Consider the following 14,726-nt stretch of genomic DNA (forward strand, 5'->3'; position numbering starts at 1 on the left):
GATTTCTGGATTACATGGTAATTTTATTTTTAATTTTTAAAGAAATCTGCATTCTGTTTTCCATAGTACTAATTCAGATTCCCACCAATAGTGTATAAGAGTTCTCTTTTCTCACCATGCTTGCCAGCATCTGTTATTTCTTGTCTTTTTAGTAATAGCCATTCTAACTGGGGTAAAATGATATCTCTTTGTGGTTTTGATTTGCATTTCCCTGATAATTAGTGACACTGAGCTTTTTTTTTCATATTATCTGTTGGTCATTTGTGTGTCTGCTTTTGAGAAATGTCTCTTCATGTCTTTTGCCCGTTTTTAATGGGATTAGTTATCAAAATAATAAAGACTATATATGACAAACCCACAGCTAACATTGTAGTGAATGGGGAAAAGATGAAATTTGTTTCTCTTAGAACTGGAAGAAGACAAGGATGTCCACTTTCACCACTCGTATTGAAGATAGTACGGTAAGCTCTAGTCAGAGCAGTGAGGCAAGACAAAGAAATACAAGGCATCCAAATTGGAAAAGAGGAAGTCAAATTGTCCTTCCTTGCAGATGACATGATATTATATTTAGAAAAACCAAAGACCTCACCTAAAAACTCTTGGAACTGATGAATGAATTTAATAAAGTTGCAGGATAAAAAATCAACCTACAAAAGTCAGTAGCATTTGTATGTACCAATAATGAAATAACTGAGAAAGAGATGAAGAAGGCAATCCTATTTACCATAGCTACCAAAGAAAAATACTTATGAATAAATTTAACCAAGAAGGTGAAAGATCTCTTCAAGGAAAACTGCAAAATACTGATGAAAGAAATTGAGGTGGACACAAACAGATGGAAAGACATCTCATGCTCATGGATCAGAATTAATATTGTTAAAATGACCATACTGCTCGAAGCAATCTACAATTTCAGTGCAATCCCTATCAAAATACCAACATTGTTTTTCAGAGAAATAGAAAAAAATATTCTAAAATTTTTATGGAACTAAAAAAGAGCCTGAATAGCCTCAGCAACCCTAAGCAAAAACAAAGCTGAAGGCATCATACTACCTGACTTCAAAATATATTAAAAGTCTGTAGTAACCAAAAGAGCATGGTATTGGTATTATATAAAAATAGACACATGGACCAATGGAGCAGAACAGAGAACCCAGAAATAAATCCACGTATTTTCGACTGATCTTTGACAAAGCTGCCAAGAACATACATTGGGGCTCTCTTCATGATGCTGGGAAAACTGGATAAGAACATGCAGAAGAAAGAAACACGACCTCCCTCTCTCACTGACCTCACAGTGACCTCACAAAGAGATATCATTTTACCCCAGTATACAAGAGTCAACTCCAGGTGGATTAAAGACTAATGTAAGAACTGAAATTACAAAGCTACTAGAAGAGAACATAGGGAAAGCTCTTCAGGACATTGTTCTAGACAAAGACTTTATGGGTGAGACTTCAGAAGCACAGACAGCAAAACCAAAAATAGACAGGGGCTATGTTAAACGAAAAAACATTTACACAGCAAAAGAAACAGAGTGAAGAGACAACCTGTTGAATAGGGAAAAATTTTTGTAAGCTACTCATTTCATAGGGGACTCATGTCCAGAATGTACAAGGAACTCAACAGTAAAAAATATATTGGCTTTTCTATAAGTGTTTTCGGGAACTAGGAAGAGATTTGCTCTTTATGGCTAAAACTCTAGCCAGTATCTTTGTTATAAATACTAAGAATAAGATTAAAGATCCTTTTTTTTTTTTTTTGAAATGAAACTTGGCTCTTTCATCTAGGCGGGAGTCTTACTTTGTAACCCAGGCTGGAGAGCAATGGCATGATCTCAGCTCACTGCAACCTCCGTCCCCCAGGCTCAAGTGATTCTCCTGCTTCAGCCTCCTGAGTAGCTGGAATTACAGGAGCCCGCCACCATGCCCGGCTAACTTTTGTATTTTTAGTAGAGATGGGGTTTCGCCATGTTGGCCAGGCTGGTCTCAAACTCCTGACCTGTGATCCACCTGCCTCAGCCTCCCAAAGTGCTGGGATTACAGGCGGGAGCCATTGGGCCCAGCCACTTTTTTTTTTTTTCTTTCAAACTTTCAGTTTTTATGCTTAAAGAAGGAATCAAGCTAGGAAATTATTTGTGAAATTCCTTTTCTGAAACAGATGGCCTCCATCTTAATTTTGATGACCTGTAATTATTTTTTGATATGACTTTAAATTACTGGCTATAGCCTTAGATTGACATTGGGAAACACAGTCTGGGAATAGAAAGGGCTAGAAACTCACTCATGGTTTGGTAGGGTGAGAATGAGGAGTGTCATGACATTCACATGACATCTTTCATCAGATTATGTCAGCAGTTACTGCTCTTGGTCAGAAGCCACTTACAACTTAAGAGCAGAGAACAGAGACAGTATTAGCTGACTGATGGTATATCCATCCATATTCTGTCACGTGATTTTAAAAATAAAACTTAAAAGTCAAAGAACAAAGGCTAGTGAGTTTCCCAGTATAAGAAGTAGATAATATTGTAGAGTTTATTTCATAAGGGTAAACCTAATACCCATCTATTACTATGTCATATTAAGTACAACAGCAGAGCAGTGCTTTTTAAATTTTAATGTTCATCAGAATCATTTACAGTTCTTGTTAAAATGTAGGTTCCTATTCAGTAGGTTTTAGGTGGGGCCTGAGAACCCTCATTTCTGTCAAGCTTCCCTGGAGCCACTGATGTTGCTGGTTCCTGGAGCATATTTTGAGCATTAAGGGTCAGAGCAGGGATTCCTATCTTTTAGGGTGATGGAACTCTTTGAGAAACTGAGGAAAGCTGTGGACCCTTAGAATAGTGTACCTGCCTCCTGCTCCTCATCCCCTTTCCCACCCATTCATCCCAGTGCATAGGATTTCAGGGAGGTTGTGAAACCTTTGAAACCTACCTGCATCTTCCGTTTTCATTTTAGAAGTGGCTAATAAAAAGACAGTCATTGTGTAACAGTCTTTCAGTCATTATCTCTCCTAGTGCTTTTATAGAATGGATGTTAATTTAAAACTAGGAACACACTGCCCTGGTTACCTGCAGGTTAGAATACATGATCATGTGGGAGGGCCCTTTGAATTGAGCTGCTCCAAAGGTGTGAGGTTCTGAGATGGTGAATTATGGAGTCTCTGGCTTCCAGCAGGAGTAGTGGGCATGGTATGAGCCACATTACTTCATTTTATAGGCAAGAATTGATGAGTCAATATGAGCAATACCACGATTACTTCTAATATTTCTATGTAGCTGGATAATTTTGTGTTCATGAGAGGTATTTGTTGATAATAGTGGTTGTAAGATGAAAGCTCTAGACACATTAGGTTAGTGATTGACTGAGAAATGACCCGCTGTGGGAATGGGAGGAATCTAGAGGTGACTGTCTGTGATATAAGTAAACCCAGGTGGTTTGTTCTCTTGTTGAGCAGGACATGCTTTGGTAGTTGAATGCTGTAGGAAAGGTTTAATTTTATGAAGTATTTGTTTTGCAGCCACATGAATATGGGGTGTCCTTGAAGCAGTTCTTACTTTTGGGTCCACAATGGAATTGTCCAACTCCTGGTGGGTTGGAGTGGAAGCACTTTTCAGGCTTGGAAATGTTAAACTTGGCCCTGGGAATCCACTGTAGTTCCTGAATGGTGTTTACTGCAAATGCTTTTTGGGTTTAATTGTTCACAACTGATATTTATTTTGTCTGTCTTCATCTGAGCTGGCCAAGATGTTACCCCTTAGCTGGTTTCCCCATACCTGGATTACTTTAAAGTAAATCCCAGGCAGCATATCATTTGATTTGTAAATATTTCAATATGTATCTCTAAAAGGTTTTTTTTTAAAGTCATAATATTGTTATCATACCTACAATATTAGTAATAATTCCTTAATATCATCGAATATCTAGTCAGTGTTAACATTTCCCTATGTAAGTTATAATTTTTTTTTTTTTTTTTTTTTGAGACAGAGTTTTACTCTTATCGTCCAATCTGGAGTGCAATGGCATGATCTCGGCTTACTGCAACCTCTCCCTCTTGGATTCAACCGATTCTCCTGCCCCAGCCTCCCAAGTAACTGGGATTACAGGCACCCACCACCACGCCTGGCTGTTTTTTGTCTTTTTAGTAGAGGTGGGATTTCGCCATGTTGGCCAGGCTGGTCTCGAACCCTGACTTCAGGTGATCCGCCTGCCTCGGCCTCCCAAATGGTTACAATTTTTAAAGTGCTTTTTCTGTTTGAATTGGGATCCAGTTGGTTGATATGTTTTTAATGTCTTTTTTAGCTTTAGATTTCCCTTCCATCTTTATATTCTTTGCAATTTGTCATAATTTGGAATATGCTGGGTCATTTACCCTGCCGCCTTTCCCATAGGCTGGATTTTGCTGATTCCCTTGCCTAAGGATATTGACATATTCCCACTTACACTTGTCTTTGCTGCTGGTTCCCTGTAGGGCAGCTCTAGGTCAGAGCCAGGCCATCCCTGTGAGGGAAGGACAGGAACCCTGGGGCAGTGGCGTTGGTACTTCACAGCGGCTGGCCTGGTAACCATTGGTGGTCCCTCCCTAGAGCCATTAATTCACCGGCGGTGACGAAATGATATTTTAATTTTGTTATTCCTTCTTTTTTTTTTTTTTTAAGCAGGAATATCTCTAAAGGAGAAACTTTCTTTCACAGTTATTGGGTTACTTGAAGTACAGATAGTTTTGGAAATGCAAGATAAATGCTTGATTCTTTTAACGTTTTCAAAATAATGAGACAGATCCTTTGATCCTTCAGAGGGGACCATTGAGTTTTTATTTTTAAGTTATGAGTTTATGTGCTTAAATATCTATGTATTTCAGTTGGTTTTTAGTTTTTTTGCTGCCTAGATTTCTCAACTTTGGGCAGCAGGAACTTATGCAGGTTGGTTCCTGAGTCCTTTTGACAGGGTTGTTGTATTAGTTTTCTTTTAGTGTATAACAAATTACCCCAAAACTTAGGGGCTTAAAACAGTGTGTATTGACCAGGCATAGTGGCTCACGCTTGTAATCCCAGCACTTTGGGAGGCCGAGGCGGGTGGATTGCTTGAGCTCAGGAGTTTGAGACCAGCCTGAACAATACAGCAAAACTCCATCTACAAAAAATACAAAAATAGGCAGGTGCAGTGGTGCGTACCTGTAGTCAAAGCTACCTGGGAGGCTAAGGCAGGATAATCGCTTGAGCCTAGGAGGTGGAGGTTGCAGTGAGCTGAGATCATGCCACTGCACTCCAGCTTGGGCGGCAGGAGTGAAACTCTGTCTCAAAAAACCCAAACAACAACAACAACAACAACAACAAAACGCAGCCTGTATTATCTCAGAGTTTCTATGGGTCAGGAATCTGGGTGGGGTTTAGCAGGGTCTTCTGACTCTGGCTCTCCCCTAGCGCTGCAGTCAGGGTGCCAGGCGGCTGCCCAGACATGTTTCATCGTCATGTCCCTGTGTGGGCTTGGGGAGCGTGCCCTGCCAGGCTGTCTGGCGTGCTGCTGGTAGGCCCCTGTTTCCTGCTGGCTGGGTCTGTCCACAGGGGTCCTCACTCTGTCATCCCTGGCTTTTCTCACTGCCAGGGCTCTAAGAGAGAAGGGAGAAGAGAGAGCCAGCAAGACAGAAGTCACAGTCTTGAAAGCCCGCCTGGGAGGTGACAGACCATCACTTGGGTGTGTTTGGGTTGTAGTCATTAGAAGTGACTCACTAGGTCCAGCCCACACTCAAGGGCAGGGATCATACACACCAGGGTGTGAGTACCGGGCGATCATTGGGAGCCATGTTACAAGGTGCCCGCCACAGCCCTAGTGACCTGTGTTAGTGTTCCTGCTTTATTGTGTGAGGAAATGGTTCAATATTTGGACTGAGTCACTTCTCCAAGGAACCCTGACTTATTTTAGTGGAAAATGGTATTTATAGGCTGTAATTTGAGCATAAGATTCTAGGCCTTTTCAATGGACAAAGCAAGGGAGTTGTTTGTTTTTTTAATTTTGGATGAAAGATGAAGTTTCTGCTACTCCTTCCAATTAGATTCAGGACTACAGTTTTTCCCAGGACAGAGTTGGCCCAGGCTGGAGTGGAATGGCGCGATCTCGGCTCACTGCAACTTCCGCCTCCTGGGTTCAAGCGATTCTCCTGCCCCAGCCTCTGGAGTAGCTGGGATTACAGACATGCACCACCATGCCCGGCTAATTTTGTATTTTTAGTAGAGATGGGGTTTCTCCATGTTGGTCAGGCTGGTCTTGAACTCCCGACCTCAGGTGATCCGCCCGCCTCGGCCTCCTAAAGTGCAGAGATTACAGGTGTGAGCCAACTGTAGCTCGGCCAGGACTACAGTTTTTACTTAACCTCATCAAACTTATGTTTGTATCTCATTCAGCCACTTCAAAAATCTTGGTTCTCTAGGGCACCAACATAATTACTCTTGTAATGTCCCGCAGTACACAGACAGAAATCTCAGAATAATGACACTTACATTACCACCAAAAATATGATTACTAAAAATGGTTTAAGATTTCTTTGTAGTTCTTTTTTTTTAAGGATATATCTCATTACAGTATAGTCAGATTCCTCTGTAGAGTCATAATTGAAATAATTTCTCACTGTGGTATACAACTAGATTCATTTGCTTCAACTTACTTCTGAATTTTAGCTTGTTTTTTAAAATTTTTGTTTCATTTTGCATAAATTATTTTATCATTCTAAAGATGACCTCCAGATCAAAGTATATTTGCAGAAATCTAGCTTCTATCCTTGTCCACTTCCCTTGTCCGCCCCAAATCCTTATCCTCAATTTCCCTTTTTCTCCTAGGTAGCCTTTTGAAAAATACATAGGTTTTAAAAAAGTTTTAAAATATAATTTGTATTTTTCTACATAGATTTTCTCCATCTTTTGTCTCCACTGAACAGTATATCCCAGTGGCCACGCTATAACAGGATATAGAGATCTTCCTCATTCCTTGTTCAGTGGCGTCACACTCCATTGGGTAAATGTATGGTCATTTATTCTAGGGAACTGTACTCTTAAGGAGTCCTCCTGTTCTGCTGTTTTCTGAGAAATGCAGTTTCTGAACAGATGTAGAAAGAAGGTAGGAGGAGGGAGCAGTGCCCTGGCTGCTTCTGGAAGCAGCACCTGCTTGTCACCACTCCAGCTTTCTTTTTGGTTTGCATCTTGTGTAGGGGCTAAGGTATCTTTCTCTTTGTAACAAGGTGAGTGGGGCTGCTTTTTTTTGGTGAGTCTTGGCCCATTGTGGTGTCTGTGATTTCATTTACTCTTCCTTTGGCTTACAATTGGAAATTCTTTCAGGGTTTAACAACACACTGTATCAGTCATAATTGTTGATGGTGGCATCATTTTGCGTATCTTCATGTTATATTAGTAAGGTTTTGGAAGGAGTGGTGTCCGGGATTGCTCCTCAGATGCCATTGAAAAATAAACTCCTAATGTAAAAAGTAAATTAAACAAATGGGTTTAGTTTTGTTTTGTTTTTAATAATGTTTTCTCTTCTAACCACTACTGAATTATTTGTGTTGCAGGGAAAAGGACTTGGAGGCCAAGTTCATTATTCAGATGGAGAAAAGCAAAACAACAATCACAAACTTAAAGGCAAGTAGTGACCTGGCCTTGCTTAAGTTCCAAGAGCCCCATGATTGCTTTACTGTGGGGATGACTTACGGGTAAATAAAGCCTGTCTGCTGTTTCCACACCCTCCTTTCCAGTGCAGTTAACCACGTCAACTTGCACCTGGCTTGGGCTCAGTCTTGAAGCAGAAGAGTTGATCCTGTTTCCTTTCCCATCCCTGGCTTTATTTGATCTGGAAGCCAAATCCAAGCCGTTGCTCTGGTCCAGGAGCTCCTGAGTCTATCCCAAATTCGGGCATTTTCATCCTGTGTCCTCGTGGTACGGACTTAGCCTGGCAATTGACTGTGTTCTGTGAACATTAAATAAGCTTTGCCCCTAGATTTTTTTCTATTTTTTAATGAAAATAATCATGTTTGGTAATCCTTGAAGAAGAACTGGTGTTATTATTCAAAACTCAGGATGGCAAAGATTAAAAAAAAATCACCAAATTTCTTTTCTGGAAAAAAAAGTTAAAAAATATTTTCAAGATGGCAGGTTTCTCCTTTGGCACTTAAAATATCCTGTTTGTTTATTTAGTTGGGAAATTTTTAAAGGACACTGAATGCTTTTCACTGAGGAGAGTAACAGGGGTATAAAATTAATATTGAAGAAATCAGAGCCGGACAGGGTGGTGCACACCTGTGGTCCTAGCTACTCGAGAGGCTGAGGTAGGAGGATTACTTGAGCCCAGGAGATCAAGGTTGCAGTGAGCCCTGTTTATGCCATTGCACTCAACGCTGGGCAACAGAGCAAGATCCCATCTTAAATTAAAAAAAATAAAAGAAAGAAAGAAATGAAGTACTTTGTGGGTTCATTGCCTTTCTCCTTCGATATTTGTCATTAACTTTCAGGTCTGGATTTCTGAGACATGATGCTCCATGGCCAAGTCAGATCCATCTCCTGTTCACATCTGAGGAGCAGATTTCTATTAATATGTGGCTCAAAGGACTGGGTACTTTGAGATCCAATTTCAAAGTAGTGCGAGTTGATCTCCAATGATAGAAGCTGGGAAGTGCTCCCATCTTCCAACTGAGCAGCCTCTGGATCATTTGATTTCCTCCGTTGAGGCACTGATGTCCTTTACCTGAGGCATTCTCCACTGGATGCCTTTCTTTTTCTGCTTAGCACAACCCTTGTGCATTCCAGCTCTGTCTGGCCTGCACGGTGCTTCTTTCCCTTCCTTTGGCCTCTCGCATCTTCTCATGTTTCTACCCAGTTGTCACTTGTCCATTCCCTGCTGGTAATTACCTTGTCTTTCCTTCATGTGTCTTTCTACGCTCACAGTACTTTGGTAAAAGACTGCTGACCCTGGATGAGTCTCCTTTCTTTGTGCATTAATCTGTTTTCTTCTATTACTCTGTTGCTTTTTGAGTTTTATAAACATTTTATCATCTGATGTTTCAGTAACCAGAACAGATGCCCAGACTTTTAGTGTTTTCATAAGAACCATAATTTTTTTAATAATATGTGGATCATGGAGAATATGGTGCTCATTGAAGTTATTCAGCATATGTCCAATAAGCAGACTTTGGGAGCATATGAAGATGTTAAAACATGGTTTTGGGGTGCACTTTAAGCATATAGCAAGGGGGACAAGATACATGCAAACACCTGCAGTAAACTCACAATATGGTGTGTCCTGGAAGAGTCTAGGCTGTCGGAGGTAGGAGAAATTACTTCTCCATGCAGTGTCCAGGGGAAGTGTCATGAAAGAGGAGACGTCTGACCTGGAATTTTCAATGAGGCCACCAAATCATACAGCTCTAGAAGGTGCCAGTCTTACCATGATCTATGTGAATACCACCCTCATAGTTGTGCAAAGCCCAACTCTGGTGGATTTAGGTGGAGGGAACAGTAAATAAAAATCACGGAAGCTGGAAAAACAGAGTCTGGCTGGAGTGTTGGGTTCTTAGGAGTTAATCGTGGGAAAAAAAGGTCAGAATAGTATTCTTGGGTCGTATGACAGGCAACTTGGATTGCTGCAAGGAGTTTAGTTCATATTTCAATTTTATTTATTTATTGTTTTAGAGAAGCCAGCAGGAATGAAATGCTTTTTAGTCAGGGTAGAAACATGGACGTTTGGATCAAATGGCAGTGCTCTTTACATTATTAATATTATCCTAATCATTTCTTTCTAGATACCAGAAGGAGGCACTGGGGACTCAGGAAGAGAACGGACCAAGACCTTCACCTATGACTTTTCTTTTTATTCTGCTGATACGAAAAGCCCAGATTATGTTTCACAAGAAATGGTATATGATATTTTCAGAATATTTATGTTGATTTATTTTCACATTGAGAAAAACATGCCTACCCTAAAATTCTTTAAAATATCTTGCCAATTTCCTTCTGAATGTAATTTTTATGTAAAACTAGCCTTTGCTAACTTAACTTTCTGAGTGTTATTTAGGAGTATTTATTTAAGACTGAGAAAAATTCAGTTCTCAAAAGGTTGATTTTTTTTTTTCCACTTTTAAGCATAATGATGATAATTTTTAATTTGTTTCAAAACCTGGATATGGTTCCTGTTTAGAAGGAGCTCTACATAGAAAGCATTTCTGTGGGGAAATGTGTATGCTGCTAAGCCCAGTAAAAAAGCCACTTAACCTTGAGTGCTATTCAGTTTGGGGATTTAGGAGGAAACCTCAAACCCAAGTCATGTGTTCCCAGCTTGTGTGGATCATTACAGGTTTTAGAGTGGATTCTAGAAAGAATGAATGTTTCATTCAGAATCTTTCTAGAATCTAGAATGATGCTGGAATTTGTCCAAGAAACCTGGCCTGTAGGCTTTTAAGGGCTAAAATGTAGATGTGAAGTGGACAGGTAAGAACAGACACAAAGGTACCCCCAGAAGCCTATCAAGACACTGATGTAGACATTTCAGGTGAGCAGAGGGACAAGTATATTTCTCTGGGTGGGGAAAAGCCGGGTATTTGAGCAGAGTGGGGTTAGAAATGGGGAGCACCAGTATAGAAGGAAAAACACAGACTTTATCACTGGGCCTCTTCCTGGCTTGTTGACAGCTTCTTTAGATACATTGCTTTAGGTCTCCATATGTTAAAATGGGGATAAGAATTCCTGTCCTGCCTGGCCTGGGTTGTAATCCATGCAATGACATCTCGAGAAGTAGGCCATGAAAAAGAACTTGTTTCTTTCTTTTTTTTTTTTTAAATTATACTTTAAGTTCTGGGATACATGTGCAGAACGTCCAGGTTTGTTACATAGGTATACACGTGCCATGGTGGTTTGCTGCACCCATCAACCTGACATCTACATTTTAATGCTATCCCTCCCCTAACCCTCTACCCCCTGACAGGCCCTGGTGTGTGACGTTCCCTTCACTGTGTCCATGTGTTCTCATAGTTCAGCTCTCACTTTTGAGTGAGAACATCTGGTGTTTGGTTTTCTGTTCCTGTGTTAGTTGGCTGAGAATGATGGTTTCCAGCTTCATCCATGTCCCTGCAAAGAACATGAACTCATCCTTTTTTATGGCTGCATAGTATTCCATGGTGTATATGTGCCACATTTTCTTTATCCAGTCTATCATTGATGGGCATTTGGGTTGGTTCCAAGTCGTTGCTATTGTGAATAGTGCTGCAATAAACATACATGTGCATGTGTCTTTATAGTAGAATGATTTATAATCCTTTGGGTATATACCCAATAATGGGATTGCTGGGCCAAATGGTATTTCTGGTTCTAGATCCTTGCAAATGGTATTTCTGGTTCTAGATCCTTGAGGAATCGCCACACTATCTTCCACAATGGTTGAAATAATTTGCACTCCCACTAACAGTGTAAAAGCGTTCCTGTTTCTGCACATCCTCTCCAGCATCTGTTGTTTCCTTTTTAATGATCACCATTCTAACTGGCGTGAGATGGTATCTCATTGTGGTTTTGAGTTGCATTTCTCTAATGACCAGTGATGATGAGCTTTTTTTCATATGTTTGTTGGTTGCATAAATGTCTTCTTTTGAGATGTGTCTGTTCATATCCTTTGCCCACTTTTTGATGGGGTTGTTTGTTTTTTTCTTGTACATTTGTTTAAGTTCCTTGTAGATTCTGGATATTAGCCCTTTGTCAGATGGATAGATTGCAAAAATTTTCTCCTATTCTGTAGGTTGCCTGTTCACTCTGATGATAGTTTCTTTTGCTTGTGGAAGCTCTTTAGTTTAATTAGATCTCATTTGTCAATTTTGGCTTTTGTTGCCATTGCTTTTGGTGTTTTAGTCATGAAGTCTTTGCCCATGCCTATGTCCTGACTGGTATTGCTTAGGTTTTCTTCTAGGGTTTTTATGGTCTTAGGTCTTACGTTTAAGTCTTTAATCCATCTTGAATTAATTTTTGTATAAGGCGTAAAGTAGGGGTCCAGTTTCCGTTTTCTGCATATGGCTAGCCGGTTTTGTCGACACCGTTTATTAAATAGGGAATCCTTCCCCCATTACTTGTTTTTGTCAGGTTGTCAAAGATCAGATGGGTGGCGTTATTTCTGTGGCCTCTGTTCTGTTCCATTTGTCTGTATCTCTGTTTTGATACCAGTACCATGCTGTTTTGTTACTGTAGCCTTGTAGTATAATTTGAAGTCAGGTAGCGTGACGCCTCCAGCTTTGTTCTTTTTGCTTAGGATTGTTTTGGCTATATGGTCTGTTTTTTGGTTCCATATGAAATTTAAAATAGTTTTTTCTAATTCTGTCAAGAAAGTCAGTGGGAGCTTGATGGGGATAGCACTGAATCTATAAATTACTTTGGGCAGTGTGACCATTTTCACAATATTGATTCTTCTATCCATGAGCATGGATTGTTTGTGCCCTCTCTTATTTCCTTGAGCAGTGGTTTGTACTTCTCCTTAAAGAGGTCCTTCATGTGCCTTGTAAGTTGGATTCCTAGGTATTGTATTCTCTTTGTAGCAATTGTGAATGGGAGTTCACTCATGATTTGGCTCTCTGTTTGTCTGTTATTTGTGTATAGGAATGCTTGTGATTTTTGCACATTGATTTTGTATCCTGAGAGTTTGCTGAAGTTGCTTATCAGCTTAAGGAGATTTTGAGCTGAGATGATGGGGTTTTCTAAATATACAGTCATTGTCATCTACAAATAGGGACAGTTTGACTTCCTCTTTTCCTAATTGAATACCCTTTCTTTCTTTTTTTCTCCTGCCTGATTGCCCAGGCCAGAACTTCCAACACTATGTTGAATAGGAGTGATGAGAGAGGCCATCCTTGCCTTGTGCCGGTTTTCAAAGGGAATGCTTCCAGCTTTTGCCCATTCAGTATGATATTGGCTGTTGGTTTGTCATAAACAGCTCTTATTATTTTGAGATCCCGTCCATCAAGACCTAGTTTATTGAGAGTTTTTAGTATGAAGGGGTGTTGAATTTTGTCGAAGGCCTTTTGTGCATCTATTGAGATAATCATGTGGTTTTTGTCATTGGTTCTGTTTATGTGATGAATTGTTCAGTTTCCATGTAGTGAAGTTTTGAGTGAGTTTCTCAATCCTGAGTTCTAATTTGATTGCAGTGTGATCTGAGAGACTGTCTGTTATGATTTCCATTCTTTTGCATTTGCTGAGGAGTGTTTTACTTCCAATTATGTGGTCAGTTTTAGAGTAAATGTGATGTGGTGCAAAGAAGAATGTATGTTCTGTTGATTTGGGGTGGAGAGTTCTGTAGATGTCTATTAGTCCCGTTTTCCAGAGATGAGTTCAAGTCCTGAATATCCTTGTTAATTTTCTGTCTTGTTGGTCTGTCTAATATTGACAGTGGGGTGTTAAAGTCTCCCACTATTATTGTGTGGGAGTCTAATTCTCTTTGTAGGTCGCTGAGAACTTGCTTTATGAATCTGGGTGCTCCTGTATTGGGTGCATGTACATTTAGGATAGTTGGCTCTTCTTGTTGCATTAATCCCTTTACCATTGTGTAACGCCCTTCTTTTTAATTTTTGATCTTTGTTGGCTTAAAGTCTATTTTATCAGAGACTAAGAGTGCAACCCCTGCTTTTTTTTGCTTTCCATTTGCTTGGTAAATATTCTTCTCTTCCTTTATTTTGAGCCTTTGTGTGTCTTTGCACATGAGATGGGTCTCCTGAATACAGCACACAAATGGGTCTTGACTCTTTATCTAATTAAAAATGCCAGTCTGTGTCTTTTAATTGGGGCATTTAGCCCTTTTATATATAAGGTTAATATTGTTATGTGTGTATTTGATCCTGTCATTATGATGGTAGCTGGTTATTTTGCCCGTTAGTTGATGCAGTTTCTTCACAGTATCGATGGTCTTTACAATTTTGTATGGTTTTGCAGTGGCTGGTACCGGTTTTTCCTTTCCATATTTAGTGCTTCCTTCAGGAGCTCTTGTAAGGCAGGCCTAGTGGTGGCAAAATCTCTCAGCATTTGCTTGTCTGTAAAGGATTTTATTTCTCCTTTGCTTAGGAAGGTTAGTTTGGCTGGATATGAAATTCTGGGTTGAAAATTCTTTTCTTTAAGGATGTTGAATATTGGCCCCACTCTCTTCTGGCTTGTAGGATTTCTGCTGAGAGATTCACTGTTAGTCTGATGGGCTTCCCTTTGTGGGTAACCCGACATTTCTCTCTGGCTGCGCTTAACATTTTTTCCTTCATTTCTACCTTGGTGAATCTGATGATCATGTGTCTTGAGTTTTGCTCTACTCGAGGAGTATCTTTGTGGTGTTCTCTGTATTTCCTGAATTTGAATGTTGGCCTGTCTTGCTAGGTTGGGGAAGTTCTCCTGGATAATAGCCTGGCCAGTGTTTTCCAACTTGGTTCCATTCTCTCCATCACTTTGAGGTAGGGTTGGTCTTTTCACATAGTCCCATATTTATTGGAGGCTCCGTTCATTCCTTTTCATTCTTTTTTCTCTAATCTCGTCTTCATGCTTTATTTCATTAAGTTGATCTTCAATCTCTAATGTCCTTTCTTCTGCTTGATCTGTTTGGCTATTAATACCTGTATATGCTTTATGAAGTTCTTGTGCTGTGTTTTTGAGCTCCATCAGGTCTTTTGTGTTCTTCTCAAAACTGGTTATTCTAGTTAGCAATTCGTCTCACCCTTTTTCAAGGTTCTTAGCTTCC

The 14,726-nt window shown here is 40.0% G+C and overlaps 1 protein-coding gene across 1 annotated transcript in view; it reads left to right on the forward strand.

Annotated features, from left to right (window-relative positions):
* The window catches only part of KIF16B (kinesin family member 16B), a 316,846-nt gene that overhangs the window by 37,742 nt on the left and 264,378 nt on the right, over positions 1-14,726 (forward strand). Inside the window, exons 2-3 of the mRNA XM_017895492.1 lie at positions 7,558-7,627; positions 9,781-9,894. Of these exons, the coding sequence (XP_017750981.1) occupies positions 7,558-7,627; positions 9,781-9,894 (184 nt within the window). The remainder of the gene's footprint in view (positions 1-7,557; positions 7,628-9,780; positions 9,895-14,726) is intronic.

Source organism: Rhinopithecus bieti, unplaced genomic scaffold (genome assembly GCF_001698545.2).
Source record: "Rhinopithecus bieti isolate Rb0 unplaced genomic scaffold, ASM169854v2 scaffold_25396, whole genome shotgun sequence".
NCBI lineage: Eukaryota > Metazoa > Chordata > Mammalia > Primates > Cercopithecidae > Rhinopithecus > Rhinopithecus bieti.